Source organism: Ornithorhynchus anatinus, chromosome 2 (assembly GCF_004115215.2).
Source record: "Ornithorhynchus anatinus isolate Pmale09 chromosome 2, mOrnAna1.pri.v4, whole genome shotgun sequence".
Taxonomy (NCBI): domain Eukaryota; kingdom Metazoa; phylum Chordata; class Mammalia; order Monotremata; family Ornithorhynchidae; genus Ornithorhynchus; species Ornithorhynchus anatinus.
In genome coordinates, this window is record NC_041729.1 from 1,224,695 (window position 1) to 1,252,407 (window position 27,713).

Below are 27,713 nucleotides of genomic sequence, written 5' to 3' on the forward strand. Positions count from 1 at the left end.
CCCTCCGGAATGCTGCCAGCTCCCCGGGAATGAGATTCCGACCTCTTGAGACAGAAGCCCCCTCCTCTGCCATCCAAACGCTCCCCTTAGGACAGCGGCTCCTCTTGTGCCCGCCTCACGCCCCAGCTCTCCCTCCCCCAGCCTCGCACTTGTGCACCCATGCACATGGGCAGGTATTGTCTCTATCTGTTGCCGAATTGTACATTCCAAGCGCTTAGTACAGTGCTCTGCACATAGTAAACGCTCAATAAATACGATTGAATGAATGAACGAATGCACCTCACGTTGTTCCCTGCTTCATTCCGGCCCCGTCTTCTGGCTGTTGCCGGGTCCTGGCTGCCTCTGCCTTTTGACGACCCGTCTCTGGGGCAGCAACCACATAAACCAACACACACACACACCTACTCACGGGAACACAGTGGGAAGAGCCTGGGCCCGGGAGTAGGCGGATCTGGATTCTTATCCCAGCTCCACCGCTTGCCTGCTGTGTGACTTTGGACAAGTCACTTCACTTGGCGGTGCCTCAGATTCCTCATCTGTAATATGGGGATTCAGTGCCCCTTCTCTCTCCTCCTTAGACTGTGAGCCCCATGTGGGCCAGGGTCTGTGTCCAACCTGATCATCTTGTATCAACCCCAGTGCTTGGCGCATAGTCAGCACTTAACATATACCACTGTTATTATTTTGGGTTTTGTTATCGTCATTACACACATAGTAATACCCAGATAAACACAGGCACAAACATAGTTACACCCAGGTAGGTACACCTAGCTACGTTCACATACATGTCCACGCGGGCGTGCTAGATACACACTTAAACATTCCATGCCCCCTCCTCCCCTCGCTCCTACACATCCGCTCCCTCCCACTTTCTTCCTCCATCCACCATCGGGGAAGCAGTGTAGCCCGATGGAAAGAGCACGGGCCTGGGAATCGAAAGACCTAGTTCCTAATCCCAACTCCGTCCCGCATCTGCTCTGTGACCTCGGGCAAATCATGTCACTTCTCTGTGCCTCAGATCCCTCATCTGCAAAATGGGGTTTCAATACCCCTTCTCCCTCCTACTTAGACTGTGAGCCCCATATGGGATCTGATGATCTTGTATCCATCCCAGCGTTTTGTACAGTGCTTGGCACAGAGCAAGTGCTTAATAAATGTGGCAATTATTATGATTATGTTTATTATTGTTAATATTAATTCCCCAGACTTTTCTGTCCCAGCCTGGCCCTAGTCCCCCAGCCGTGGCCCTGACCCTGGTCCAATCTGGCCTTGGCCCTGCTCGGGGCCTCTCTCGGCTCTGAGCTCTGAGCCAAGCCCGCGATGATGGGAGGAGTGATGGGATGATGAGAAGCTGGTGGCACAGTGACAAGAGCACGGGTTTGCGATTCAGAGGTCATGGATTTTAATCCCAGCTCTGCCACTCATCTGCTGTGTGACCCTGAGCAAGTCATTTCACTTCTCTGGGTCTGTTACCTCATATGTAAAATAGAGATTGAAATTGTGAGCCCCATGTGGGACAGGGACTGTGTCCAACCTGATGATCTTGTCCCTACCCCTGCGCTTAGAAGAGTACTTGGCACATAGTAAGCACTTAACAAATAACATCACTGTTGTTATTATTATTATTATCAGTGCTGAGGGTGGAAATGGAGGTCAGGAGAGATGGAAGGAAGAGTGGGGGGCCTCTCCTCCACCTGTGCAGATCCCAGCCTGGGTGGGAGGGGCGGGGCAGTGGGGTGTCTATTCCCCCAGGGTGGTGAGGCTGGGGAAGGGCCTGGAATAGTTGCCCCCATCCTCCCTCAGAGCAATGTTCCGGTCGACCCTTCCATCCTACTGTGATCAGCCAGGATCTGCTCCTGCCCCTGCTCTATCAACTCAATCCAGTCCTAGCCCTGTTCCTCCCTCTTCTGCTCCCTCATCCCCCACCCACTTTGTCCCTGTCCCATCCCACCCACAACCTCATCCAGCCTGTCACCAGACCGGCTCCGCCTCCTCTCCACGCATCCTGGCTAGCCCTGCCTGGGACCACCCCCTCCTCCCTCCCCACCACCCTGGCCTGCCCCACTCCCACCAGGCCCCGGGAAAGGATGAGCCCAGGGCCAAAGGCCTCACCTGGGTTCCCCCATCCCCAACTCCTTCCTGGCCACCGCCCCACCCATCATCCTCTCTCCCTCCTTCCCACAGAGCTCCTGGGCTCCACCAAGAGAGTGAATGTCAACTTCCAAGACACTGACGGGTGAGTGTGGGGCTCCAGGGGTCCGGGCGTACGGGGGAAGGATCCCAGGATCTCTGAACCAAGCGAGAGGGAGGAAGGGTGCGAGGGGCTGGACCAGGGAGTCCCCACCCCAGTGACCACAGACCCCATGGACCCCTCCGCCTGGTCCTCTGTGAACTACTCGTGTGCCTTATTGAAGGCACATCTCCTCCAAGAGGTCTTCTCTGACTGTGTCCAACCCGATTTGCTTGTATTCCTCCCCAGCACTTAGTACAGTATTTGGCACGTAGTAAGTGCTTAACAAATACCACAATTATTAAGCCCTTCTTTCCTCTTTTCCCACTTCCGCATCATCCTGACTTGCTCCCTATATTCATCCCCCACTCCCAGTCCCACAGCACTTACATCCATATCCATCATTTATTTATTTATATTAATGCCTGTCTCCCCCTCTAGACTGTAAGCAAGTTGTGGATAGGGAATACGTTCATTGTTGTATTGTACTCTCCCAGCACTTAGTACAGTGCTCGTCACACGGTTAGCGATACGATGGACTGACTTACTGACTGCTCCCAGATCCGAGCCTGGTGTGGGATGGCACTTAAAGCCCCTGGGCACCTCCTTCTGTAATGCAGCACTGTGCACCAAGGATTCCTCTGTTCACAGACCTGGGATCCGGCCCCGTGCCAGCTGGCCCCCAAAGGGAGAGGGGTCTGCAGGGATCTTCCCCAGTCAAGGAGGACCCTTCACCGTCCCTCCCACAATCTCTGGAGCCCAGAGCGGGACTTCCTGGGTTTCCCCGATTCATTCATTGATTCAATCGTATTTATTGAGAGCTCACCGTGTGCAGAGCACTGGACTAGCGCTTGGAAGAGTACGTTAGAACAATATAACAGACATATTCCCTGCCCACAGTGAGCTTACATTCTAGAGGGGGAGGCAGACATTAACATAAATAAAGTACAGATATGGACTTAAGTGTTGTGGGGTTGGGAGAAGGGATGAGAGAGCAAAAACAAGAGAGAGAGCACATGTGTGTGTATATATATACGTATACACCTGCATGAGTTGTGGTTCCCTAGCAACCCATGCCATGTACATTCCTGCTGCTTCCAGGGGCTAAAGGGAGGGGACAGCCTCCTCCATTTCTCCATTTGATCAGAAACTCCTGACCATCAGCTCCATCTCCCTCCTATTTATCCTCTTTCTTCTCCCTCCCCACCCCAGCTCACACTCTTCATCCTTCTAGAGCCAACCTGCTCTTAGTGCCTCGTGCTCGTCTCTCTCATTGCCAACCCTGGCTCACCTCCTTCCCCTGTCTGTCCCTTCTCCTTCACGTTTGCCAGATTGCAGCTCTCCCCATCTTCAAAGCCCATCTGACATCACATCTCCTCCAGGAAACCTTCCCAGATTCATTTTTCTCCTCCCCAGATCACCCCCGCCCCCACCAACTCCGTCAATCAATGGTATTTAAGCACCTTCTATGTGAAGAGCACTCTAATAAGTGCTTTGGAGAGCACACCAGAAAAGAGTTGGTAATAATAAAGGTATTTGTTAAGCACTTACTATGTACTAAACACTGTTCTAAGCTCTGGGGCTGATACAAGATAATCAGGATGGACAAAGTCCCTGTCCCACTAGGGGCTCAAGTCTAATTAGGAAGGACTGCAGGAATCGAATCCCTATTTTGCCGACGAGGACACTGAGGTACAGAGAAGTTAGTAGACACGTTCCCTGTCCGTAAGGGAGCGTACAGCCCAGAGAAACTCAGGTCTCTAGGCTCTTGTAATAACAATAATAGTAACAGTAATTTGAGAAACAGCGTGATCGAGTGGAAAGACCACGGGGCCTGGGAGTTAGAAGACCTGGGTTCTAATCCTGGCTCCATCACTTGTCTGCTGTGTGATCTTAGGCAAGTCACTTAACTTCTCTGTGCCTCAGTTACCTCACCTGCAAAATGGGGATTAGTACTGTGAGCCCTATGTGGGATAGGGACTGTGTCCAACCTGATGATCTTGTATCTACCCCAGCGGTGGGTACATAGTACTAAAAATAGTATTTATTAAGTGCTTATGGTGTGCAGAGCACTGTACTAAATGCTGGGAGAAAATACCTAGTTGACTTTAGACTGTAGACTCCTCAGCACTCTGGTGCCACTCCTGCACTGATGCCCTCACACCCTCCCGTGACACTTGTGCTCCCATCCATTTTCATGCTCATTGTGGGCAGGGAATGGGTCTGTTTATTGTTATATTGTACTCTCTGAAGTGCTTAGTGCAGTGCCTGGCACTCAGTAAGCTCTCAATAAATACAATTCAATGAATACAGAGCTCTGCTACTGAAGTGCCTCCACAGAGCCAACTTTCTACTCTCTTCTTCCCCTTGGGTCCTTTCTGCCGAGAACTGTACTGAATGCTTAGCAAAGTACAACACAGTCAGTAGAGAAGCAGCATGGAACAGTGTATGGAACACGGGCCTGGGAGTCAGGTCATGGGTTCTAATCCCGACTCTGCCACTTGCCTGCTGCATGACCTTGGGCAAGTCTCTTCACTTCTCTGTGCCTCAGTTACCTTACCTGTAAAATGGGGATGGAAACTGTGAGCCTCATGTGGGACAGAGACCGTGTCCAACCCAATTTGCTTGTATCCACCCTAGCGCTTAGTACAGTGCCTGGCCCATTCTGCCCCCGGATCAGTTCCTCCAACCTCTGCCCGCTTTGGGGGGGTGTAGGAGGGGCCAGAGCAAATCGGGAAAGGGGTGTGTGTGTGTGTATGAAGTTCCAAGACTGGCCTGGAAGGGGGGGAAGGGTTGGGCTGGAACAGCGGAAGAGGGCTGGGAGGGAGGACTATAAGTAGGGGGTCCCTTAGTGCCTTGGGGGTCTCTGACGGCCCCTCCCTGCCCCCCCAGGTTCTCAGCCCTCCACCACGCCGCCCTCAATGGCAACACGGAGCTCATCGGGCTGCTCTTGGAGGCTCAGGCCGCCGTGGACATCAAAGATAACAAAGGCAAGGTGGTCGGGGTCAGGGGTCGGGGGCCAGAGGTGAGCAGATGGGCCGGCAGTGCCGGTGAGCAGGGTTGTGACCTCTCCCTGTCCCTCTCCCCACCCCCGGAGGGACCGTGCCCTCTGAGCCCGGCCCTCTGACCCTCCAACTCCCCCAATGCAGGTATGCGGCCTCTGCACTACGCCGCCTGGCAGGGAAAGAAGGACCCCATGAAGCTGGTGCTGAAGGCAGGCTCAGCCGTCAACATCCCGTCCGACGAGGGACACATCCCCCTACACCTGGCAGCCCAGCACGGCCACTACGATGTGGTGAGGGGCAGGCGGCTGGGGGGCCCCTGGCCAGGGCCAGAGGAGTCCAGGGCAGAATTGGCCATTATGGGGCGGGGAGGCGTCTGGGGGTGGTGCATGGAGAGGGACGGGGATGGGACAACTTTCCCAGAATAACGATGACAGTCTTGGCACAGATTCAGTACCTACTCTGTGCCAAGCACTGTGCTCAGTGCTGCAGCAGATACGGGTCTCATATCAGACAAAGACCCTGTCCTCACGGGTCTCATAGTCTAAAAATTATGGTATTAGCTTGTTAAGAGCTTATGTGTGCCAAGCACTGTTCTAAGAGAGAGAGAGGGAGCAGGGATCTGATCTCCCATTTTACCGAGGAGGAAAATGAGGCTCAGAGAGGGTAAGTGACTTGCCCAAGGTCACACGGCAGGTGGCCAATTGGATCACTGAGACTAGAACTTGGGAGTCCAGGTACCTTACCCCAGACTCTGTCCCTTAGGCTAAGTTGATTCCCTAAACTTTGGCTTTCCGGCTGGAAGTTTGCCAGCCTCGGCCTTCTCCCTCTCCTTTTCCCCGTTTCTTTCTTTCTCCCTCCTCCCTTCTCCCCATTCCCTTCTCCTCTCCCTCTTTCTCTCGGCTCCCTCTGCCCAATTGCAGCGGTTCTCCCGAACCAGGCTAGCTGTGGGGCTCAGGACAGGCAAGAGAGGAGGAGGGACGGGAAGAGGGAGGCCCCAGGGAACAAGTCTTCCCTGCCCCGTGCCCAGAAATACCCAGTCTGAGGGGCATGGATGGGTTCTAACACCGCTTCTCCCCATCCCTCGCCCCCACCAGTCGGAGATGCTGCTTCAGCATCAGTCCAACCCTTGTATTGTGGACAACTCCGGAAAGACCCCGCTGGACTTGGCCTGTGAGTTTGGCCGGGTTGGGGTAAGTCTCCTCTCTGGCCGCAGGGGATGCACGGAGTCACCTGACACCTGGACTCTGGGGGGGAGGAAGGGCCGGTGGAGGGGCTGTGGGAGGGGCTGGAGGGGTCCTGATAAGGTGGAGGGTGGGCAGTGGAGGGAGCTCGGGGAGCAGAGAGGCAGAGTTTGGCTCCTTGAAATGACCACAACCTTCCTCGCTGCCTGGCTGGGCCGGTGATGGGATGGACAGGGCTATGAGCTCTGCCCGGGGGGGGGGGGGTCCCCCGCCCCCTTTGACCCCCATCCCTTCCGGCCCAGGTGGTGCAGCTGTTGCTAAGCAGCAACATGTGCGCAGCCCTGCTGGAGCCCAAGGCTGGGGACTCGGCCGATCCCAACGGGACCAGCCCCCTGCACCTGGCCGCCAAGAACGGCCACATCGACATCATCAGGTGTGGAGGGGTGGAGGGGGTAGGGCAGGAAGCTGGCAGGGGCAGAAACGGGCAGAGGTCGGAGGAACCGATGGAGGGGCAGGACGGGCCAGGAACACTTATCAATCCATCAATCAATCAGTGGTATCTATTGAATGCTCCCTGTGTGCAGAGCACTGTACTAAGCTCGCGGGAAAGTACAATATAACAGACTCGATAGGCATGTTCCAACCAAATGGTCAATCAATGGTATTTATGAATAATAATTATAATAATTATGGTATTTGTTAAGCGCTTACTATGTGCCAAGCACTGTTCTAAGTGCTGGGGTTACCTGATACAAGGTAATTATTTGCCCAAGCACTGTTCCGGGGTAGATACAAGCTAATTAGGTTGTCCCATGTGGGGCTCACGGTCTTAATCCCCATTTTCCAGATGAGGTAACTGAGGCACAAGTGGCTTTGCCCAAAGTCACACAGCGGACAAGTGGTGGAGCCGGGATTAGAGCCCACGTCCTCTGACTCCCAAGCCCGTGCTCTATCCACTAAGCCACACTGCTTCTCGTGCAGAGCACTGTAAAGTGCTTGTGAGAGTACGATGCCACGTAGTTGGTAGCTACATTCCCTGCCCATAACGAGATTCCAACCCAGCCCTTTTCTGATCAGATAGGGCTGCTTGCTCTTGTACCCAGGGATTTTTCTCTGCCTGTGTGGGGCCTTGCCCTGCAGCGCCCTGCCTACCCCCTCCCTCTGTCCCCCATCTCTCTGTCCCACTATCTGTCCCCCTCAGTCCTGCCCAGAATTCCCCAACCTCTCCACTTCGGGGCCTTCTCCCCATCCCGGAGAACTTTCTAGCCCCTTCCTGCCCAGGCAACTGGTGGGGGGTTGGGGGGAGTGGAGCCAGCCATTTGGAGAGTTTCCAGGGGCTTGGGAAGCTGGAGGGAGGACAAAGTGGTTGGAGGTGGGGGATGGGGGGCAGGATGTGGGGGAAGGAAGACCATCTGGGCCTGGAGTTGGGTGAAAGCCTTGGAGACCTGCCAAGCTCTGTGTCCTCCCAGCCTGCTCCCGTTCCTGCAAAGCCCCAGGCTCACCCCAACTGCAGGATCCAGCTCCCGGGGCCCATCCCCACCCCAGCTCCCATTCCTGCAGCCCATGGGCTGACCCCCAGACCGATACCCTGGGACCACCCTGGTCCCCAGTCCCACAGTCCACTGGGACCACCCTGGCCCCCAGCCTCCCAGCCCCCTGGAACCACCCTGGCCCCCAGCCCCCAGCTCCACAATCCCCCTGGGACCACCCTGGCCCCCCAGTCCCCAGCCCAACAACGCCCCCCCGGAACACCCCAGCCTCCAGACAGATTCCCAGCCTCACAGCTCCCTGGGACTACCCTGGCCTGCAGCCCCACGAACCCTAGGACCACCCCTTCCTCCATCCCCCAGCCAGATCTCCAGGCCCACAGCCCCCTGGAACCACCCCAGTCCCCAGCCCCCCAGCCAGATCCCCAGTCCCGCAGCCCCCTGGGACCACCCCGGCCACCGGCCCCCACCCCGACGCCCAGACCGCTGGCCTGCAAGCCCACTCCCTCCTCCCTTGCTCAGCGGTGCCCCGACCCCCAGCCAGTCCCGTGCCTGCCCGCAGGCTCCTGCTGCAGGCGGGCATCGACATTAACCGGCAGACGAAGGCGGGCACGGCGCTCCACGAGGCCGCTCTCTGCGGGAAGACGGAGGTGGTGCGGCTGTTGCTGGAGGTGAGACACGTTCATCCTACCCTGGCTCTGGGTGTCGAGTGAGGCTTCCTTGGCCCACACCAGAGCTGGCACCCTTGGTCCCGGGACCTGCCCCTCCAGGGGCCCTCGGTCCTTGCTTCGCTGCCACCTTACCCTGTGCCCCGTACCCTCAGTTACCTAGCCCTTGCCCCCAGTCCTGCCCACTCTCAAGGACTCCAGGATCTATCCCAGCAGAGTCAGGCCCTGTGTGGGCGGGGGGATATGGGCTCGCCCCCAGGAACCGCCCCTAAGGTGGGTGTTCCGTGACCCGCTGCGAAAAACCTCCCTCCCTCCCCGGCTTGTTCCAAGCTGACTGGTCCAAGCCCCCCACCCCCACCCACGGCTCCTACCATCCTGAGCTGACTGGACCAAGACTCCTCTTGCTCCTCACTGGTCCAAGACACCCTCCCCACCCCCTACGTCCTGCCATCCTGAGCTTACTGGTTCAAGACACCACCTACCCCACCCTGGCTCCAGGCAACCTGAGCCAACCGAGACCTCTCTGGGTCCTGCCCTCTTGAGCCGAGTGGTCCAAGATGCCCCCTCCCCACCTGCTCCTGCCGTGCCGAGCTGACTCACCCGCGTTGTCCCCCTCCCCTTCCCACCCTGCCCAGAGCGGGATCAACGCTCACGTGAGGAACACCTACAGCCAGACGGCACTGGACATCGTCAACCAGTTCACCACCTCCCAGGCCGGCCGCGAGATCAAACAGCTGCTTCGAGGTTGGGGCCGCGCCGGGGCTGTGGGAGGGTAGGGGTCTAGGGAGAGGGGCGCATAGACAACACCTAGGCACTAAGGACCTGCTTGTGTCCCAGAAGCCTCAGCGGCTCTCCAGGTGCGGGCCGTGAAGGATTACTGCAACAACTATGACCTGACCAGCCTCAACGTCAAGGCCGGAGACGTCATCACTGTGAGTAGATGGACGAGGCCGGGAGCGGAGGGGCCGGTTGGGATGGGAAGGGGCTGGTTGAGGCCCCTGGGGAGCCAGGGACTGGGGATCACATCCACTCCACTTAGAGAAACAGTGTGGCTTAGTGGATAGAGCATGGGCCTGGGATTCAGAAGGACCTGGGTTCTCATCCCACCTCCGCCGCTTTTCCGCTGTGTTACCTTGGGCAAGTCACTTCACTTCTCTGGGCCTCAGTTTCCTCAGTTGTAAAATGGGGATTAAGCCTGTGAGCTCCATTTGGGACGGGGACTGTGTCCAACCTGATTACCTTGTATCTTCCCCAGTGCTTAGAATAGTGCTTGGCACATAGTAAGCACTTAACAAGGACCATAATCATTATTACTCCACGACAGACACTCAGGCCCTGACCCCACATCTGCTCATAGACCTAAAGCTCCCTGCCCCTCCTCCTCTCCCCTTTTCTGCCTCCCTCTTTCTCCCCCTCTCCTCCCACCCTGATGGGCTTGAGTATGGTCTCTAGCCAACTGGCGCACCAGGATAAAGGACCTGGAGCAGCTACTAAAACCACCAGCTGAGGAGCCAGGAGAGGGAGGAGGATTGTGCCAAGCTGCCCCCCTCCTCTTTTCCTCAGCTATGGGGGAGGTCAGGATAGGAGACTTGTGTGGGGGGCTCCGGGTGACTCTAGAAATCTCAGGAAGCAGTGTGGCCTAGTGAATAGAGCACAGGCCTGGGAGTCAAAAGGACCTGGGTTCTAATGCCGGCTCTGCCACTTGTCTGCTGTGTGATCTTGGTCAAGTCACCTCACTTCTCTGGGCCTCAGTTCCCTCAATTGTAAAATAGGGAATAAGACTGCGAGCCCCATGTGGGACATGGACCGTGTCCAACCTGATTAGCTAATATCTACCCCAGTGCCTGGTACAAAATAAGTGCTTAACAAATACCATTAAAAAAAAATCTCAGGCAGGCGCAGAGCCGGGGGGTGGGGAGGACCTCATGCTGGACCCTTCCTCATTTTGCCTCTGCCAGGCTGAGGGGTGGGGGGACTCTTGGCCTCTGACCCCAACACTGACGGAGACTCCATCCCAAGACCCCCTCACCCACCCTGACCCATCCGTCCCTCGCCACAGGTTCTAGAGCAGCATCCGGATGGCCGCTGGAAGGGCTGTATCCATGACAACCGGACCGGCAACGACCGTGTGGGCTACTTCCCGTCCACCCTGGTGGAGGCCATCAGCAAGCGAACAGGCAACTATCCCCCCATCCCCCTTCTGGCCCCAGCGTCCCGGGTGGCGCCCTAGAGGCTGGGGGAGCACTGGCCATTCGCCCTTTCCCATGGCCATGTGGTCGGAGGCCCAGGGAACAGGTCCTCCCCCAGCCCCCCTTACCCCACCACTGCCCAGCCATAGTCCAGCCTGTGCAGGGGCCCACCTCTCTGGTCAGCAAGCATCCCATGGGCCTGACACCCCCAGATGTTGGCCCTGACCCCGACTTGACCCAAACCCTGCCTCTGCCCCGATTCACGTCCTCACCCCCGATTCTGTTCCCCGTCTCTCCTCCCTCCCCTCAGTGTCGGCCCTACCTACCCCTGGGACCTGCCCTCTGGGCTTTGGCTGACAGCGAGGGCCAGGCAGGGCTTGCGGCAGGGCCATATGTTGACCGGGAGGGAGGGATGCAGGCTGGGGAGTGGGCTCGGCTCCTGGCTTTGGGGATCCCATTTGAGGGATACGTGATTCGGGGGAGGTGATGAAGCTGTCTGTTGATGCACAGTCGGAGGCCAATCCAAACCAGAGCAAACCCCTCATATGGCCTGTCAAAAAGCAAAATTAGTTGCTCACTAGGGGTAAAGGATTAGGGTTAAGGTTAGGATCTGGGCTAGGTCAGTGGGAGTGACTGGGGTTAGGCGTAGGGCCAGGGGTTAAGGTTAGGTCCAGGGTCGGGGCTAAGGTGAGAACAAGGCTTGGTTTTTGAACTAGGGATAGGGGAGAGTTAGAGACCAAATTGATTTGGATTAGGGTCTCCTAGGTGTGTGTCGGGAGGTGAGTGGGAAGGGGAATAATAATAATTGTGGTATTTTTTAAGGGCTTACTATGCGTCAGGCACTGTGCTAAGCACTGGTGTAGATACAAGATAATTGGGTTGGAGGCTCACAGTCTTAATCCCCATTTTACAGATGAAGTAACCAACGGACAGTAAAGTTAAATGACTTGCCTATGGTCACACAGCAGACAAGCGGTGGAGCTGGGACTGGAACCCAGGACCTTCTGACTCCCAGGCCTGTGCTCTATCCACTAGGCCATGCTGCTTCTCAGAAGCAGCAGGGAAGAGCTAATAATAATGATGGTATTTGTTAAGCGCTTACTATGTGCCAAGCACTGTTCTAAGCACTGATGGAGGAATCTGGGATTCCGGGCACAAGACTGGGGTGGCAACCACTTACCTTAGAGAAGCAGCGTGGCTCAGTGGAAAGATCCTGGGCTTGGGAGTCAGAAGTCATGGGTTCTAATCCCGGATCTACCGCTTGCTAGCTGTGTGATTTTGGACAAGTCACTTAACTTCTCTGTGCCTCAGATACCTCATCTGTAAAATGGAGATTAAAACTGTGAGCCCCACATGGGACAATCTGATCACCCTGTATCCCCCCAGCGCTTAGAACAGTGCTTTGCACATAGTAAGCGCTTAATAAATACCACCATTATTATTATTATTATTACCTGCTGTGTGACTGTAGGCAAGTCATCACTTGTCCGTGCCTCAATTTTCTCAACTGCAGAATGGGGAGTCAGTACCGATTCTTCCTCCTAAGCTGTGAACCCCATGTAGGACCTGCTTATTCTGCATGTACCCCGGCGCTTAGTACAGTGTTTGGGATATAGTGAGCGCTTAAAATAGCACAAATATTATTTTGCCTCTTATCCAACCATGGCACCCCCAGAGAGTGTGTGAGAGTTTGTGTCTGAATAGGCTTGCCAAGAATGTGGGGGTGTTACATTCTGTCTTTGGATTTCCGTGTTACTATGTCTGTCTTCCTGACTGTTATTTTGCTTTTGTAGCTGTCTTTGTCTCTCTGTGAGTGTATTTTGAATGTATGATTCTACATCTGCCTGTGTGTGTCTGACACTGCCCATATGGTTAAGTCTGACTGTGTGTCTGTGTGCTACTGTATCAGTGTATATGTTACTGTGTCTTTATGGTTGTGTCTGCAATGTGTGTCTGTGTGACAATGTTACTGTGTCAGCCTGTATGTCACTGTGTTTATATGACCGGGTCCGTAACGTGTGGTTGCGTGTGACAGTGTTACGGTGTCATTCTGTGTGTAACTGTGCCTATGGCTGTGTCTGTGTGTATGTCCTATCTCTCCCCACTTCAGTCTATACTTCACTCTGCTGCCTGGATCATTTTTCTACAAAAACGTTCAGAACACATCACCCCGCTCCTCAAAATAATAATAATAATAATGTTGGTATTTGTTAAGCGCTTACTATGTGCAGAACACTGTTCTAAGCGCTAGGGTAGATACAGGGTAATCAGGTTGTCCCACGTGAGGCTCAAAGTTAATCCCCATTTTACAGATGAGGTAACAGAGGCACAGAAAAATGAAGTGACTTGCCCACAGTCACACGGCCGCCAGGTGGCAGAGCCGGGATTCGAACCCATGACCTCTGACTCCCAAGCTCGGGCTCTCTCCACCGAGCCAAGCTGCTGCTCAAAAAACTCCAGCGGTTGCCCATCCACCTCCACCTCAGACAAAAACTCCTCACCACTGGCTTTAAAGCATTCTATCACCTTGCCCCTTCTTACCTCGTTTCTCTCCTTCTACAACCCAGCCTGCACGCTTCGCTCCTCTAGTGCTAACCTTCTCACTGTGCTTCTGTCTCACCTGTCTTGCCCCCGATCCCTGGCCCACGTCCTGCCTCTGGTCTGGAACACCCTCCCCCCTCAAATCCTCCGGACAATTACTCTCCCCTCTTTCAAAGCCTTTTTGAAGGCACATCTCCTCCAAGAGGCTTTCCCAGACTAAGCCTCACTTTTTCTCATCTCCCACTCCCTTCTGTGTCGCTCTGACTCACTGTCTTTGCTCTTCCCCCCTCCCAGCCCCGGAGCACTTGTGTACATATCTGTAATTTTATTTAATTTATTTCTATTGTTATCTGTCTCCCCTCCCTCTTAGACTGTAAACTCGTTGTGGGCGGGGAATCTGACTGTGTATTGTTGTATTGCACTCTCCCAAGCACTTAGTACAGTGCTCTGCGCACAGTAAGCACTCGATAAATATACAATTGAATGAATGAATGTCACCATTTATATGTCTGTGTGCATATGTCACTGTCTGTGGCTGAAATGTGTGTCTATGTGTGAGGGTTACTGTGTGTCACTGTAGTCCATATGAGTATGTCTGTAATGTGTATGTGCGTGTGTTACTGTATCTGTGTGTGTCTGTGTTCATGTGGTTGAATGAATGAATATGGTTGCGTCTGTGCATGACAGTGCTAGTGTCTATGAGTGTGTCGTGTCTGCCAACGTGACCGTGCTGGTAAATTATTGTGTTTGAGTGTGTTGTCTGTCTACAGTCATTCAATCGTATTTATTAAGTGCTTACTGTGTGCAGAGCACTGTACTTAACGCTTGAGAACAACAATAACAGTGATATTCCCTGCCAGAGTTTATCTGTTGGGTGCTATTTCGCTTCAGTCTAACCACGAGTATGTGTGATGGCATCTGACTTTGGAGGTCATTGTCCAGGGTTCCTCGCCATATTCTCATGTCCATGCCTTTGTGTTTGGCACATGTCTGAACTCTCCCTGTTCCATGTGGGTTCGTGTCTGTGTGAATCTGTTGTGGCTACAGTGCTGGTACCTGTGGGTGTGACGGGTGTGTGGGTGTGTGAGAGGCAGGCATAGTGGGGGCCATGGCAGAAGCTGGGGTCCGGTGTCTGTGGGGAGGGTCTGGGGAGCCTGGGGGCCCGGGGGGGGTATCCCGGGGACCCTAGGCCGGGGGCGGTTCTCGCTGGTGGCCCCGCCAAGTTCACCCCTCTTGGAGTGGTCTGCAGGGGTATCGGGGCACCGGTAGTCAGCCCTGGGGTTCGGCCAGGGTGACCCGGACACCCTCCCTCTTGGCCCGAAGGTTAAAGCAGTCCTGGCTAGGGGTCGTGATGACCAGAGAGGGAACCAGAACGCTGGCAGAGAGTGGGCTTTTCCAGGGGCTGAGATCGAGGGGTGCTGGGGAAAAACTGGGGCAGCCCCTGAAGGAGACTCTGGGCTCAGCCCAGGCCCAAGGGGCGGTGCAAAAAGGGAGGGACAGGGCCGCGGCCACCAAAGGGCAAGCAGAGAGCCGGGGGGGGCAGGCCACCCGCTCTGGGATGTTGTTACTGAGCGCTTACGGTGTAAAGAGCACTGTACTAAGCGCTTGGGAGAGTACAATATAAAAATAACCAGACACATTCCTTGCCCAGGATGAGTCTACAGTTCTGCTTTAGAACAGAGTTCTGCCCAGCCCAGGACCTTCACACTCACTGTGCCAGTCAATTAACCAATCAATGGTATTTATTGCACGCTTACTATGTGCAGAGCACTGTACTACGCGCTTGGGAGAGTCCTATACAATGCAAGTAGTGGCCATGTTCCCTGCCCAAAACACCTTATAGTCTAGAAACAAGTTTACAGCCTGCCGCCTCCTCCTTCTCATATATATGGTGAAAGATGTTTTGACAAAAGGTTTAAAAAGAAAGTGTGTTTCCTGATTCTGGGAGACTCCACTCCCCCCAAACACACACACCACACAGAGTTAGGTGGTTGAAATTCACCTGATGATTTGTATCCCTCTCTGTCTCTGTCTCTGTCTGCTTCTCTGTCCCTCTATGTGTTCATTCAATCACATTTATTATTATTATTTTTAATAATAATAACAATGGTATTTGTTCAGAGTTTACTATGTGCGAGGCACTGTACTAAGCATTAGGGTGGATACAAGCAAATCAGGTTGGACACAGTCCCTATCCCACGTGGGGCTCACAGTCTCAATCCCCATTTGACGGATGAGGGAACTGAGGCCCAGAGAAGTGAAGTCACTTGCCCATGGTCACAGAGCAGACAAGTGGTGGAGCTGGGATTAGAACCCATGACCTTCTGACTCCCAGGCCCGTGCTCTATCCACTACATCACACTGCTGTGTGCAGAATAATAATAATAATTATGGCATTTGTTAAGCGCTTAATATGTGCCAAGCACTGTTCTAAGCACCGGAATAGATCCAAGGTAATCAGGTTGGACACAGTCCCTGTCCACACTGTACTAAGCACCTGGGAAAGTACAACAAAAAACAGTGACATTTCCTGCCCACAACAAGCTTACAGCCTAAGGGGTTGGGAAGGAGATGCCTCTGTCCCTGTTTCTCTCTCCACCTCCCCCTCTCCCCTCTTGGGCGTAGTGTCTCAGCCTCTAACTGTGACTCGGCCTCAGTCTCTCTGTCTCGGTCTCGGTCTGGGTGTCGATCTCTCTGTCTTGGTGTCTCTGCCTCGGTCTCTCTGCCCTGCTTTCTCTGCCTCAGTGGCGGACCAGGAGGGGGGCGGCATCTGACTGCTGCTGTCCCCATAGGTCCCCGCGGAGCCGACATGAGCCCTTCCCTCCCGTCCTCATCCTCGTCCCCATCCCCGGGCAGCTCGGCCACGGTGCCCGCCCCGGCCCCCTCCGAGGACATCTGGGTGCTGCGGAAGCCCTTCGCCGGTGCGGCAGGAGGGTGGGGCGGGGCAGGGGGCAGGGGGCAGGGGGAGGGCAGGGGGGAGAGAGTAGGGCCAGGGAGGTGGGACTGGGGTGGGACAGAGCAGGGCGGAGGGGGTGCCAGGGCAGGAGGGCTGGGACAAGAAGTGGAGCAGACGAGGTGATAGAGGCGGGTAGGGATGGGGCAGGGCTGGGGCAGAGAGGTCGGATGGGATGGGACGGGGCTGGGGCAGGTGGGTGGGATGGGGTGGGGCAAGGGTGGGGGCAGAACTGCGGCAGATGGATGGGAGTGGGCCAGGGCAGGCGGTTGGGATGGGGCACGGCTGTGGCAAATGGTCAGAGGTCAGGGGTCAGGGGTCAGGGCTGGGGCAGAGCTGTGGCAGATGGGTGGAATTGGAGTAGGACAAGCGTTGGGGATGGCGTAGGGCTGTGGCAGGTGGTTGGGGTGGGATGGGGCAAGCAGGGCTGCGGGTCAGTCCCAGTTTCCGCCTAGGCCGGGGTGGGCCGGACCCTCAGGGGGCCCTGGGTCTGCTGGGTCGTTCCGCCGGCGTCTGGGAGCCGAGGGCCCAAGGGAGGACCGGGCGGCGGCGGACAGGGTGGGCAGTGTCGCTACCGAGCCTGCTCGTCCGACTTCCCCGGGGAGGGTGAGAGGGGCTGCCTGGATCTAATCATCCCTTCTCCCATCTTCCCCTCACTCCTTTCTTCCATTTCCCCATCCTTCCCCTTCTGCCCTCCTGACAGGTGGTGACCGCAGCAGCCTGGGCAGTACGGGCAGCGTAGCCAGTGCCCGGAGCTCAGGCAGTGGGCAGAGTGGCGGGAGTGGGGTCCACACTCTGCACCCTGGCTCCGAGGGGGTCAAGGTCCGTGGGTTGGGGACTGGGCCGGGTGGGTGGGAATGGCGGCAGTTGAGGGATGCTCCAGCACCGGTGTGTTTGTGTCAGCAGCTCCTGGCCACCGTCCTGTCCCAGAAGACTGTCCAGGAGACGGTCATTGGGGATGGTCCCACCAAGCCCCCGGAGGGCTCTGCAGGTGAGGAAAGCCTTCTGTTCCATTCCCCTCTGTCCCCCATGGGTCAATCCCCCGGTCCCCCCCCCCCCCGACCCCCAGGATCCTAGTCCTTAACGGGACCACCTCCAGCCCAAGAGTTCAGGGAAGGGAATTGGGGTGCTGTGTTGCAGCTGTAGGCTCTGGATCTTGGGCTCTAAGTTCCAGACTGTGGGCTCTAGATCTGGGCTCTAGATTCCAGGCTACAAGCCCCGGGCATTAGGCTCTAGGTTCCAGTCCGGGGACTCTAGATCTTGGGCTCCAGGTTCCAGATTGTGGATTCTAGATTCTAGCTTCTGGGCAGGCCTGGATGATCTCGTCTCCCTTTCAATCAGTCTTATTTACTGAGCACTTACTGTGTCCAGGGCACTGTATTAAACCCTTGGGAGTGTACAGCATAACAGTTAGAAGACACGTTCTCTGCTCACAAGATTACAGTCTAGAGGGGGAAAGAGATGTTAAATAAATACATTACATAAATAAATTAAGAGAAGCAGCGTGGCATAGTGAAAAGGGCTTAGGAGTCAGAGGACGTGGGTTCTAATCCTGCCTCTGCCACTTGTCTGCTGTGTGACCTTGGGCAAGCCACTTAACTTCTCTGTGCCTCAGTGACCTCATCTGTAAAATGGGGATTAATAATAATGTTGGTATTTGTTAAGCGCTTACTCTGTGCAGAGCACTGTTCTAACCGCTGGGGTATACAGGGTCATCAGGTTGTCTCACATGAGGCTCACAGTCTTCATCCCCATTTACAGATGAGGGAACTGAGGCACAGAGAAGTGAAGTGACTTGCCCACAGTCACACAGCTGACAAGCGGCGGAGCTGGGATTCGAACCCATGACCTCTGACTTCCAAGCCCGTGCTCTTTCCACTGAGGCACTGTGAGCCCCATGTGGGACAACCTGATTACCTAGTATCTACCCTAGCGCTTAGAACAGTGCTTGGCACAAAGTAAGCGCTTAACAAATGCCATAAAAAAACCCAAACTACAGCTGTGGACATAAGTGCTGAGGGACTGAGGGTGGAGTGAACAGGAGGTGCTTAAAGGGTACGAATCTAATTGCAAGGGCAATGCAGGAGGGAGAGGGAATAAGGGAATTGAGGGCTTAGTCAGAGAAGGCCTCTTGGAGGTGATATGATTTTAGTAAAGCTTTTAAGATGAAGACAGTGGTGGTCTGTTGGACATAAAGGGGAAGGGAGTTCCAGGGCAGAGGCGGGATGGGTGGGCAAGGGGTCGACGGTGCGATCGTCGAGACTGAGGTAAGAGAGTCGGTTGATTTTAGAATAGCCAATTGTGTGGGCTGGGTTGTAGTAGGAAATCAGAGAGGTTTAAATAGGAGGCAACAAGGTGATTGAGTGTTTTAAAGTCTATGGTAAGGAGTTTCTGTTTGGTGTGGAGGTGGATGGGCAACCACTGGAGTTTCTTGAGGAGTAGGGAGACATGGATTGAATTTTTTTAGAAAAATAATCCCAGTAGCAGAGTAAGTATGGACTGGAGTGGGAAAGAGACTGGAAGCTGGGGGGTCAGAAAAGAAGCTGATGCAGTTATCAAAGTGGGACAAAATGTTTGCTTGGATCAGTGGAGTAGAGAGGGAACGGTGGACTTTAGTGATGTTGTGAAGGTAAAACCAACAGCATTTGGTGATAGGTTGAGTACGTGGATTGAATGAGCGAGATGAGTCCAGGATAGCACCAAGATTACCATCTTGTGAGACAGGGGGCTTGGTGGTGCTGACGACAGTGATGGGAGACAGGGTTTGGCTGGGAAGATAAGGAGTTCTGTTTTGGACATGTTTAGTTGGAGGTGTCAGTGGGACATCTAAGTAGAGATGTCCTGAAGGCAGAGGGAAATACGAGACTATAGAGGAGAGAGATCTGGACTGGATAAATAGATTTGGGAATCATCAATCAGTGGCATTTATTGAGCACTTACTATGTGCAGAACACTGTACTAAGCATGTGGGAGAATGCAATGCAACAAAATTAGCAGACACATTCCCCGCCCATAATGATCATCCCCACTGAGCTGGTAATTGAAGTCATGAGAGTGAATGAGTTCTCCAAGAGAGTGGGTGTAAATGGAGAGTAGAAGGCGATGCAGATCTGAACTTTGGGAGACCCCCCGCAGTTAGGAGATGGGAGGCAGAGGAGAAGCCCGCGAAAGAGACTGAGAAGGAACATCCAGAGAGATAGGAGAGGACGGTGTCAGCGAAGCCGAGATTGGATAATGGTCCCAGGAGAAGGGGGTGGTCGAAAATAAGAGATCATCTCTTCCTGAGATGCTCCTGCTAGGATTGACCCTAGAGGATAGCAGGGTTGCAGTTCAGGGACAAAGGGGAGCAACTCAACCGGCAGCCACCACGGGCCACATCCCCTAGCCCCTACCCTCTGCCTGCCCCCTGCTCAGGATCTCAGAGACCCTCACCCTTTCCCCCCTCACCCCCAGGTTCACGGGCTCAGACCACTGGGTTCACGGCGCAGTCCTATGGTGGAGAGCAGCCAGCTAAGAAGGTGGAATCTGCTTCAGAGGGGAAGGTGAGGGGCCAGGCCGGGTTCAGGGTCGGGCCCGGGGCCGGGGCAGCAGGTGTGCTGGGGTGGATGTGTTTGGATTCTAAGTTGGGGAGCCGGGGTCTCCCCTCCAGGCTGTGTCGGGAAGCGTGGGGTAGGGGGCTCTGGAGGAGTTCACCTTAAAGTGCAGGGAACCAAGCTTCCCCAGCCGTGCACCCCAACTTCTCAGGGTGGGGACGGGCTTGTCTCTGACGACCCCCACCAGCCACCTGAGGCTGCTCCCCCAGTCCTGGAAGTGTTGAGACGGGGGAACGGAGGATAAGGATTGGGGCCTGAAAGATGGGGGCCTGGAGGCAGGGTGGATAGAGGCAGTCTGGGTCCTGGAGGAGGGGTGGACAGGGGCGGTCTGGGTCCTGGGGGGAAGGGTGGACCGGGGCGGTGTGGGTCCTGGGGGAGGGGTGGACGGGGTCTGTCTGGACTGTGGAGGAGGGGTGGACTGGGGCAGTCTGGACTCTGGATGGGGGCGGATCGTGGCAGATTGGACTGTGGAAGAGGGGTGGACGGGGGCAGTCTGGACTCTAGATGAGGGGTGGATAAGGACATTCTATGTGCGAGAGGGAGGGTTAGAGAGTTGGGAGGAGGCAGGGAGGGGAGAGAAAAGATGGACAGGAAGGGCGGGTAGAGCTGCCCAGGAATGGCATAAGGCAGTGCCAGACCTGCTCTGCTGCTGTGCCACCCAGTAAGGTGGCCCTTAGGGAGAGGACTGGCGTGGGGCAGGGGAGGGGGTAGCATGGGGTCAGAGAAGGGGTTGAGGATCCCACACCCTGAGGAGCTGGCAGAGGCAGGGGATGCTGGTTGGGGGGTGGGAGGGAGGTGTTGGGTTTCTGGGCTCCGGGCATGGCGCTCCTGGCGCCACACCCCTCCCGAGGTGACCCAAGCGCTTCCCGGAGACAGCTGTGCCCAGGGCCTTCCTCTTCTTGCCCCCCTGGGCTGGGCCCGCTCGCAGCTTCCTCCTGACCCGGTCATCCCGGGCAGCCGAGCTGGGGGTCCCGAGCAGAGCCTTCGGAGCTAGAAGAGGCCACCCAGCCGAACACGCCACACAGGCACACACACTCCCCGCACGCCCATACGCCACCGCACATGCCAGGGCTCCCCGCACAGGTACCTACACACGCCTTCGCACGTGAGCAGCTTCACCGCACACGCACCGGCTCCCCCTCCCCACCCCTCCATGCCCACGCACACCACCCCCCCCCACCCCCCGGGCCGGGGGCAGCAGGGACGGCCGGTCCTGGAGCTCCAGCCCAGAGATGGGCCCGGATCAGGAGGGCGAGAGGAGACCGATGGGGTCAGCCGGCCCGAGCGGGACCGAGGGGAGGGTCCGCACGGAGGGCGCGGGGCAGGGAGGACCGGAGGCCGAAGAAGGGAGGCCGAGGCCCCGCGCCCCAGGACACTCGTCACCGCCGCCGCCAGGATGGGCCCCCAGTGGCCGGAACGGACGTCCAGCGGAGCCTCTCCCGCCCCCTCCAGCAGCAGGCCCCGCTCCCCTCCAGTGTCCGGCCGCCCCCTCCAGTGTCCGGCCGCCCCCTCCCCAGCGCCCCAGCGCCCCCCGCCCGGCCCCGGGCCGCCCGGCTTGTGTCTTGCAGAGCTCCGAGGCCGTCTTCCAGTGGCTGGGCCAATTCCAGCTCCAGCTCTACGCCCCCAACTTCATCACTTCGGGCTACGACCTGCCCACCATCAGCCGGATGACCCCCGAGGTGAGGGGACCAGCGAGGCGAGGGACCCCCGGGACGGAGGGGCGCCCGGCTCGACCCCGTCCTCCCCCCGGGCCGTAACGGCGGCCTTGTCTCTGCCCTAGGACCTGACAGCCATCGGGGTCACCAAGCCGGGGCACCGAAAGAAGATCACGTCGGAGATCAGCGGCCTGGCTCTCCCCGAGTGGCTGCCCAACCACAAGCCCGTAAGGTCCCCCCCACCCTCCCCGCCACCTCGCCAACACCCCCCCTCCTCGACCACCACCCCCGCACCCCAACCGCATCGCGCATCCTCTCCCACCATCCCCATCTCCAGACCGGGCCGAGGGAGCCGGGGAAGGGGCCGGGGGCTGCCCCCGGCCCCGGCCGGCCACTGGCCGGCTGACCCGGACCCGCGCCTCGACCCTCGAGAGACGCCGGCCTCCGCACACGCGGCCTTCTTAGTCTGCGGGGAAAGAGGCCGGGGGAGAACCGGAGGAAGAACCCGGGGGAGACCGGGAGAAAGAGCCTGAGGAAGGACGGGGGGGATGCTCCGGAAGAGAGGTGGAGAAGAGCCGGGGAAGAGACGGAGAAGAGCCGGGGAAGAGCTGGAAGAAGGCTTGGAAAAGAGCCGGGGAAGAGCCGGAAGAACAGATGGGAAAGAGCCAGAGAAGAGCTGGAGGGAGAGCCGGGGGAAGAGAAGGGGAAGCAGCGTCATCCATTCCATCCAAACGCCATCCAAACGCCATCCAAACGCCACCCAAACGCCATCCAAACGCCACCCAAACGCCATCTAAACGCCTCCCAAACGCCACCCAAGTGCCACCCAAACATCATCCCCTCTCCCCTTGGGATCCGTTCCCGCTAGCCGAGACCCTCCCCTCCCCGCAGACGCCATCTGGCCCCACCAGCCAGCCTGGGGGAAAGAAGACTCCCCCAGGACCCAGTCTGGGGTCTCAGCCAGAAGCTGAGGACACCCCACTCGAGAGTGCAGCAGTGACCTGTCCATTCATCCTTCTGTGCATCCACCTGTCCAACCGTCCTCACTCCTGGGAGTGCTGAGTTTACGCCCTCAGTGGGGCAGGAGGGGCAGGGTTTGGGGCCTGGGAAGGAGATGAGGAGGAGGAGGAGGAGGAGCTGCCCCGCGCCTGGTTCGAAGTAATGACCACACTTATTGGATGCCTACGAGGGGCAATGCACGGTACTGAGCGCTAGGGTTAGGCCAGCAGAAAGAAGTGTCAAGTTCCCTGCAAGGGGCTTCTTCTCCAACGGGGGAGACAGACAGGAATGGCGTGTCCTGGGCTGCTGTGCCTTTTGCCCTGGCGAGGGCTAGAGAGCTGGGAGGGTCCAGGGAGGGCCCGGTCCGGAATCCTGCGGGGCCGGTCAGTCGGGGTTCTGGCCGGAGCCGGGCCCGCCCAGCGAGAGAGCTGTCTCCTCGAGCTCCCTTCCCCAGCGGCCCTGCCGCAACCTCCCCTCTGGATGGGCCCAGCTCCCACCCGGCCCGGCCCGCTCCCCTGCTAGGCAGGGTCCACATGAGGCAGGGGAGGGAGAGACGGAGGGTGGGATCCCTTGCTGCCGGGGCTGAGACTTCCTGTAGCTCCCTGAACTGGCAGGGATCTGTGGAAGAGCAAGCAGGGCCCATGAGAGGGAACCATCTGGTCAACTCTGGGAACAGAATCTGCACTTGCCTACCTCAGCAGGCCCCTCCCCGACCCACAGGCTCAGCTCCCACCCAGGCAGTGTGCACATGGCCTCAGCACATTTGGGCCCGCACACGCGGATACAATTCACACGCATGGATGCGCTGCATACAGCTTAGTACACACAGGCCTAGTACACAGAAATGGGCCCATACACACGGACACGGCACACACGGCTGCAGTGTACACGGTGATACATGCAGGCCTGTGCAGGGCACTCAGGCCTGGCATACGCAAGCCTGATACACATGGCACGTACACACATAGAGGTGTAGGGCACATAAACATGGCACATGCGGGTACGGCGCACACCGAAAGATTTGTCGCATAGGTCCGACACAAACAGGAAGAGCTCCGTTAGTGCTTTTTTGTTTTGTTTTTATGGTATTTGTTAAGCACTTACTCTGTACCAGGCACTGTTCTACGCGCTGGGGGTAGATACATGCTAAGGGGGCCGGACACAGTCTCTGTCCTAATGGAGCTCACAGTCTAATTCCCCATTTGACAGATGAGGGAACTGAGGCACAGAAAAGTCAAGTGACAAGTGGCAGACGAGTGGTGGAGCTGGGATGAGAATGCAGGTCCTTTTGACTCCCGCGCCCAGGGTCTATCCACCTGGCCTCGCTGCTTAGTATGGTCCGTGAGGAGAAGGCAGCAGGAGGGATGGTCAGGTCCCGGGCTGGTGGGGGCAAGGAGTTGACCAGGATTGTCCAGATCCAACATTCTCTCTGCCTGATCCCCAGGGAATCTAATCCACTCCCTGCTGGTTGCTGCTCAGGGCCCTGACCTTGACCCAGCCTTTGCTCTACCAGCGCCTGTCCCTCCCCACCACCTCCCAGGATCGTTGCCCCAACTACTGCCAAGAGTGGGGGACCGTGGGGCACACGGTCCCTGTGGCCCCCGAACTCCCAATTTCCAATAATCGATCGATAGTAGTATTGACTGAGCATCTACTGCAGGTAGAGCACTGAGCAATGTTGCCTAGTGGTACAGCACGGTCCTGGGAGTCAGAAGGACCTGGATTTTAATCCTGATTCCACCACTTGTCTGCCGAGTGACCTTGGCCAAGTCTATTCACTTCTCTGGGCCTCAGTTACCTCGTCTGTAGAATGGGGATTAAGACTGTGAGCCCCAGGTGGGATATGGACTGTGTCCAAACTGATTAGCTAGTCTCTAACCCAATGCTTAGAACATTGCCTGGCACATAGTAAGGGCTTAACCAAAACTATAAAAAAATTTTTAAAAGTACAAACAAAAAAACCTAATTATTCAAAACCAACGGGAGCAAGTAGAGATACAAGGAGTACAGTACAGCCCAAGTATAAAGATAACTGATTGAAACACAAACAACAAAAAACAACTAAGCCCATGTGAAAGTATAATGGAGGAAAACGTCAAGTTTCCTGCCTTCAGGGAGTTTCCATTCTAACGGGGGAGACGCAAATTATTCAAAAACAATGGGAGCATGTAGAGACACGGGTATAATCGGCCCCGATATAAGGATGCCTGACCGAGTACGTTAGAGGGTGGGCTCCTGAACTCATTCAACGCTCGAGGTGGCTGTTGGGTTGGCACAAGATGGGAGCCGAGGATGGGGGTTGCGATGGAAATTAATGAGGGAAGGCTTCCTGGAGGAGGATTTGACTTCAGGCAGTCAATCATATTTATTCAAAGCTTACGGGGTGCAGAGCACTGTACGAAGTGCTTGGGAAAGTACGATACAACAATAAACGGACACATTCCCTGCCCGCCACGAGCTGACAGTACGGAGGGGGAGACAGACGTTAATATCAATAAATGACAGATATGGACATAAGTGCCGTGGGGCTGGGAGTTGGCGGGGGGTGGGGGGTGAATAAAGGGAAGAGGCTTCAGGAGGGCTTTGTAGATGGGGAGAACTGTGGTCTGGTGGATGTGCGGCAGAGGGAGTCCCTGGCTAGGGGGGAAGGGCATAAACAGCGCTTAGAACAGTGCTCCAGCACTTAGAACAGTGCTCGGCACATAGTAAGCGCTTAACAAATGCCATCATTATTATAAACACGGGTTCAGAGGCAGGAGAATCGAGAGCCAGGCACAGAGAGAGGGTGAGCTCGGGAAGATGGAGTGAAAAGAGCTGAGAGCTGGAAAGGGGGGCCAAGTTGGGAAGCCTGGAGGTCGGTGGACAAGGGTTTCAGCTCGACGTGTTGGGAGGACTGGAGAACTGTGGGCTGAAGATTGTTTTGGAAGGGTATTCCGGGCCGCAGAGGGAAGTACGGACTGGAGAGGGAGAGGCTGGGGGCAGGGAGGAAATTGAGGAGGCTGAACCCGAATGATGAGTCCAAAGATGATCAGAGCTCAAACCAGGATGAGGCCACGGGTGGAGAGGAGTGGGTGGATCTGGGAAATACTGTGGGGGGGAAAAAATACCCGGTTGGATTTAGCCTCGGGCTGAAAGCGAGGGTGAAATCACAGAAGTCAAGGATAGAATCAAGACTGTGAGCGCCTGGGACGGGGAGGATGGCGGAGCTGGCGACTGCGATGGCAAAGTTGAGCGGAGGAGTGGGTTTGGCAGGGAAGGTGAGGAGTTCGGTTTCAGCTCCGATGAGTTGAGAGTGCCAGTAGGTCAGGCGTATGGAGGTATCCCGGGGGCAAGAGGAAATACGAGATTGCGGAGGAGTTGAGAGGTGGGAGCTGCAGCAGTAGATTTCGATCAGTCAACCAGTAGTACTTCTGAGCACCCGGTGTGAGCAAAGCAGAATAGTGAGCGCTTGAGAAAGTATGGTTTGGGGAGTTAGTAGTTGAGGCTGTGGGAGTGGGTGAGCTCCCCCGGGGAGCCGGCGGGGGCATAGAGAAGGGGACCTAGAACTGAGCCTTGAAGAACCCCCACTGATGGAGGGTGGGAGGTGGAAGAGCCTGCGAAAGTGGAGCGGTGAGAGAGAAAGGAGGAGAACCAGGAGAGGCGGGTGCCAGAGAAACCGAAGTTGATTAGCGCTTCCGGGAGTGATCCCTAGGACTGAAGGTGGCTGAGAGGTCAAAGAGGGTTTGGACGAGTAAGGTCCATTGGACTTAGCTATGAAGAGGTCCCCGGTGACCCGGGAAAGAGCAGTTTTAGGGGAGCAAGGCGGGTGGAAACCGGACTGTCGAGGCTCCAGGAGGGAGTCGGAGGAGAAGAGGGGGAGGCAGCGGGTGTTTACGACGGGGCCGAGATGGGATGGGAGTGAGGAGGAAGGCAGTGGGGATCTAGGGTTAGCCATTGAGTCCGGCCCAGCCCCGGGCTGTGGCCCGGGCCCAGGCCCTCACCAGATGACCGAGAGGCCGAGTCGCCGGCCCCAGCCCTGCCCGTCCGGTCCCTGCAGGCCAACCTGGCGGTGTGGCTGTCCATGATTGGCCTGGCGCAGTACTACAAGGTCCTGGTGGACAATGGCTATGAGAACATCGACTTCATCACCGACATCACCTGGGAAGACCTGCAGGAGATTGGCATCACCAAACTCGGTGAGGATGCGGCCCCTCGGTCCCAGCCCCCACGGTCCCCTAACCCCCGTGGCACCCAAGCTTTTGGGGTTTTTTTAATGGTATCTTTAAAGTGCTTACTCTGTACTCTCCCAAGTGCTCAAAAGAGTGCTCTGCACCCGGTAGACTGTAAGCATCTTGAGGACAGGGATTGTGTCTACTAAGTCTATTGTTCTCTTCCAAGCACTCAGTACAGTGCTCTGCACAGAGTAATGCTCTCAGTAAACACTACCGAGAGATTTATCTGGGAAGGCCCCCTGGAGCAAATATGATTTCAGCGGGGGTTTTGAAGATGGGAGGAGCAGTAGTGGAAGGGAGGGAGCGTTTCTGGCGGTGGGGAAGAAGGCCCCGAGGAAGAGGTCGGTGAGAAGGAGGTGAGAACAAGGCACAGTGAGGAGATTTGATTGAGGCGTGAAGTGCCTTTAAGCTGATGGTGAGGAGTTTCTGCTTGAAGCTGAAAGGGATGGGCAGCCACTGGAGGCTTTCAGGGAGTGGAGAGATGCGTGCGGAACGATGTTTTAGAAAAATGATCCGGGCAACAGAGTGACCTTGGGCAAGTCTCTTAACTTCTCTATGCCTCAGTTTCCTCAACGGTATAACGGGGATTAAATACCTGTTCTCCCGCCCACTGGGACTATGAGCTCCATATGGGTCAGGGACTCTGTCCGACTTAACTTGAATTCACCCTAGCGCTTAGAACAGTGTTTGGCACATAGTAAGTGCTTAACCAATGCCATTAAGAAAAAAAAGGACGGCTGGAGAGGGGAGAGACTAGAAGCAGTGAGGTCAGTGAAAGCGGTACCTTCTTTCTTGGCCCCCTCCCCCCTGGGCTGGTCCTCTTCTCCTGGAGGCTTCCTGGCCCACAGCCATGTTTCTGGAGTTGTCACCGGGGGTGGGCTTGGTTTGCTGGGCCCTGGTGATGCCAGAGCGGCCTGCAGATGCCAGGGTACCCTCCCCAACCCACCTCGTCCCGGGCTGCCGGACCCCGTCTGGATTGGCAGCTCCCAGTCCGCTCCAAA

General features: G+C 56.3%; 1 protein-coding gene across 4 annotated transcripts in view; it reads left to right on the forward strand.

The window, feature by feature from the left end:
* Positions 1-27,713, forward strand: part of CASKIN1 (CASK interacting protein 1) — a 66,170-nt gene that overhangs the window by 31,070 nt on the left and 7,387 nt on the right. Inside the window, exons 2-17 of one of the 4 annotated variants that reach the window (XM_029058497.1) lie at positions 2,185-2,236; positions 5,123-5,220; positions 5,380-5,525; positions 6,330-6,425; positions 6,719-6,849; positions 8,466-8,574; positions 9,207-9,315; positions 9,409-9,503; positions 10,631-10,748; positions 16,094-16,222; positions 16,958-17,076; positions 17,161-17,245; positions 19,708-19,796; positions 21,416-21,526; positions 21,628-21,729; positions 26,538-26,676. In XM_029058497.1, the coding sequence (XP_028914330.1) occupies positions 2,185-2,236; positions 5,123-5,220; positions 5,380-5,525; positions 6,330-6,425; positions 6,719-6,849; positions 8,466-8,574; positions 9,207-9,315; positions 9,409-9,503; positions 10,631-10,748; positions 16,094-16,222; positions 16,958-17,076; positions 17,161-17,245; positions 19,708-19,796; positions 21,416-21,526; positions 21,628-21,729; positions 26,538-26,676 (1,728 nt within the window). The remainder of the gene's footprint in view (positions 1-2,184; positions 2,237-5,122; positions 5,221-5,379; positions 5,526-6,329; positions 6,426-6,718; positions 6,850-8,465; positions 8,575-9,206; positions 9,316-9,408; positions 9,504-10,630; positions 10,749-16,093; positions 16,223-16,957; positions 17,077-17,160; positions 17,246-19,707; positions 19,797-21,415; positions 21,527-21,627; positions 21,730-26,537; positions 26,677-27,713) is intronic. The other 3 variants (XM_029058498.1, XM_029058500.1, XM_029058501.1) reach the window with 3 other exon arrangements.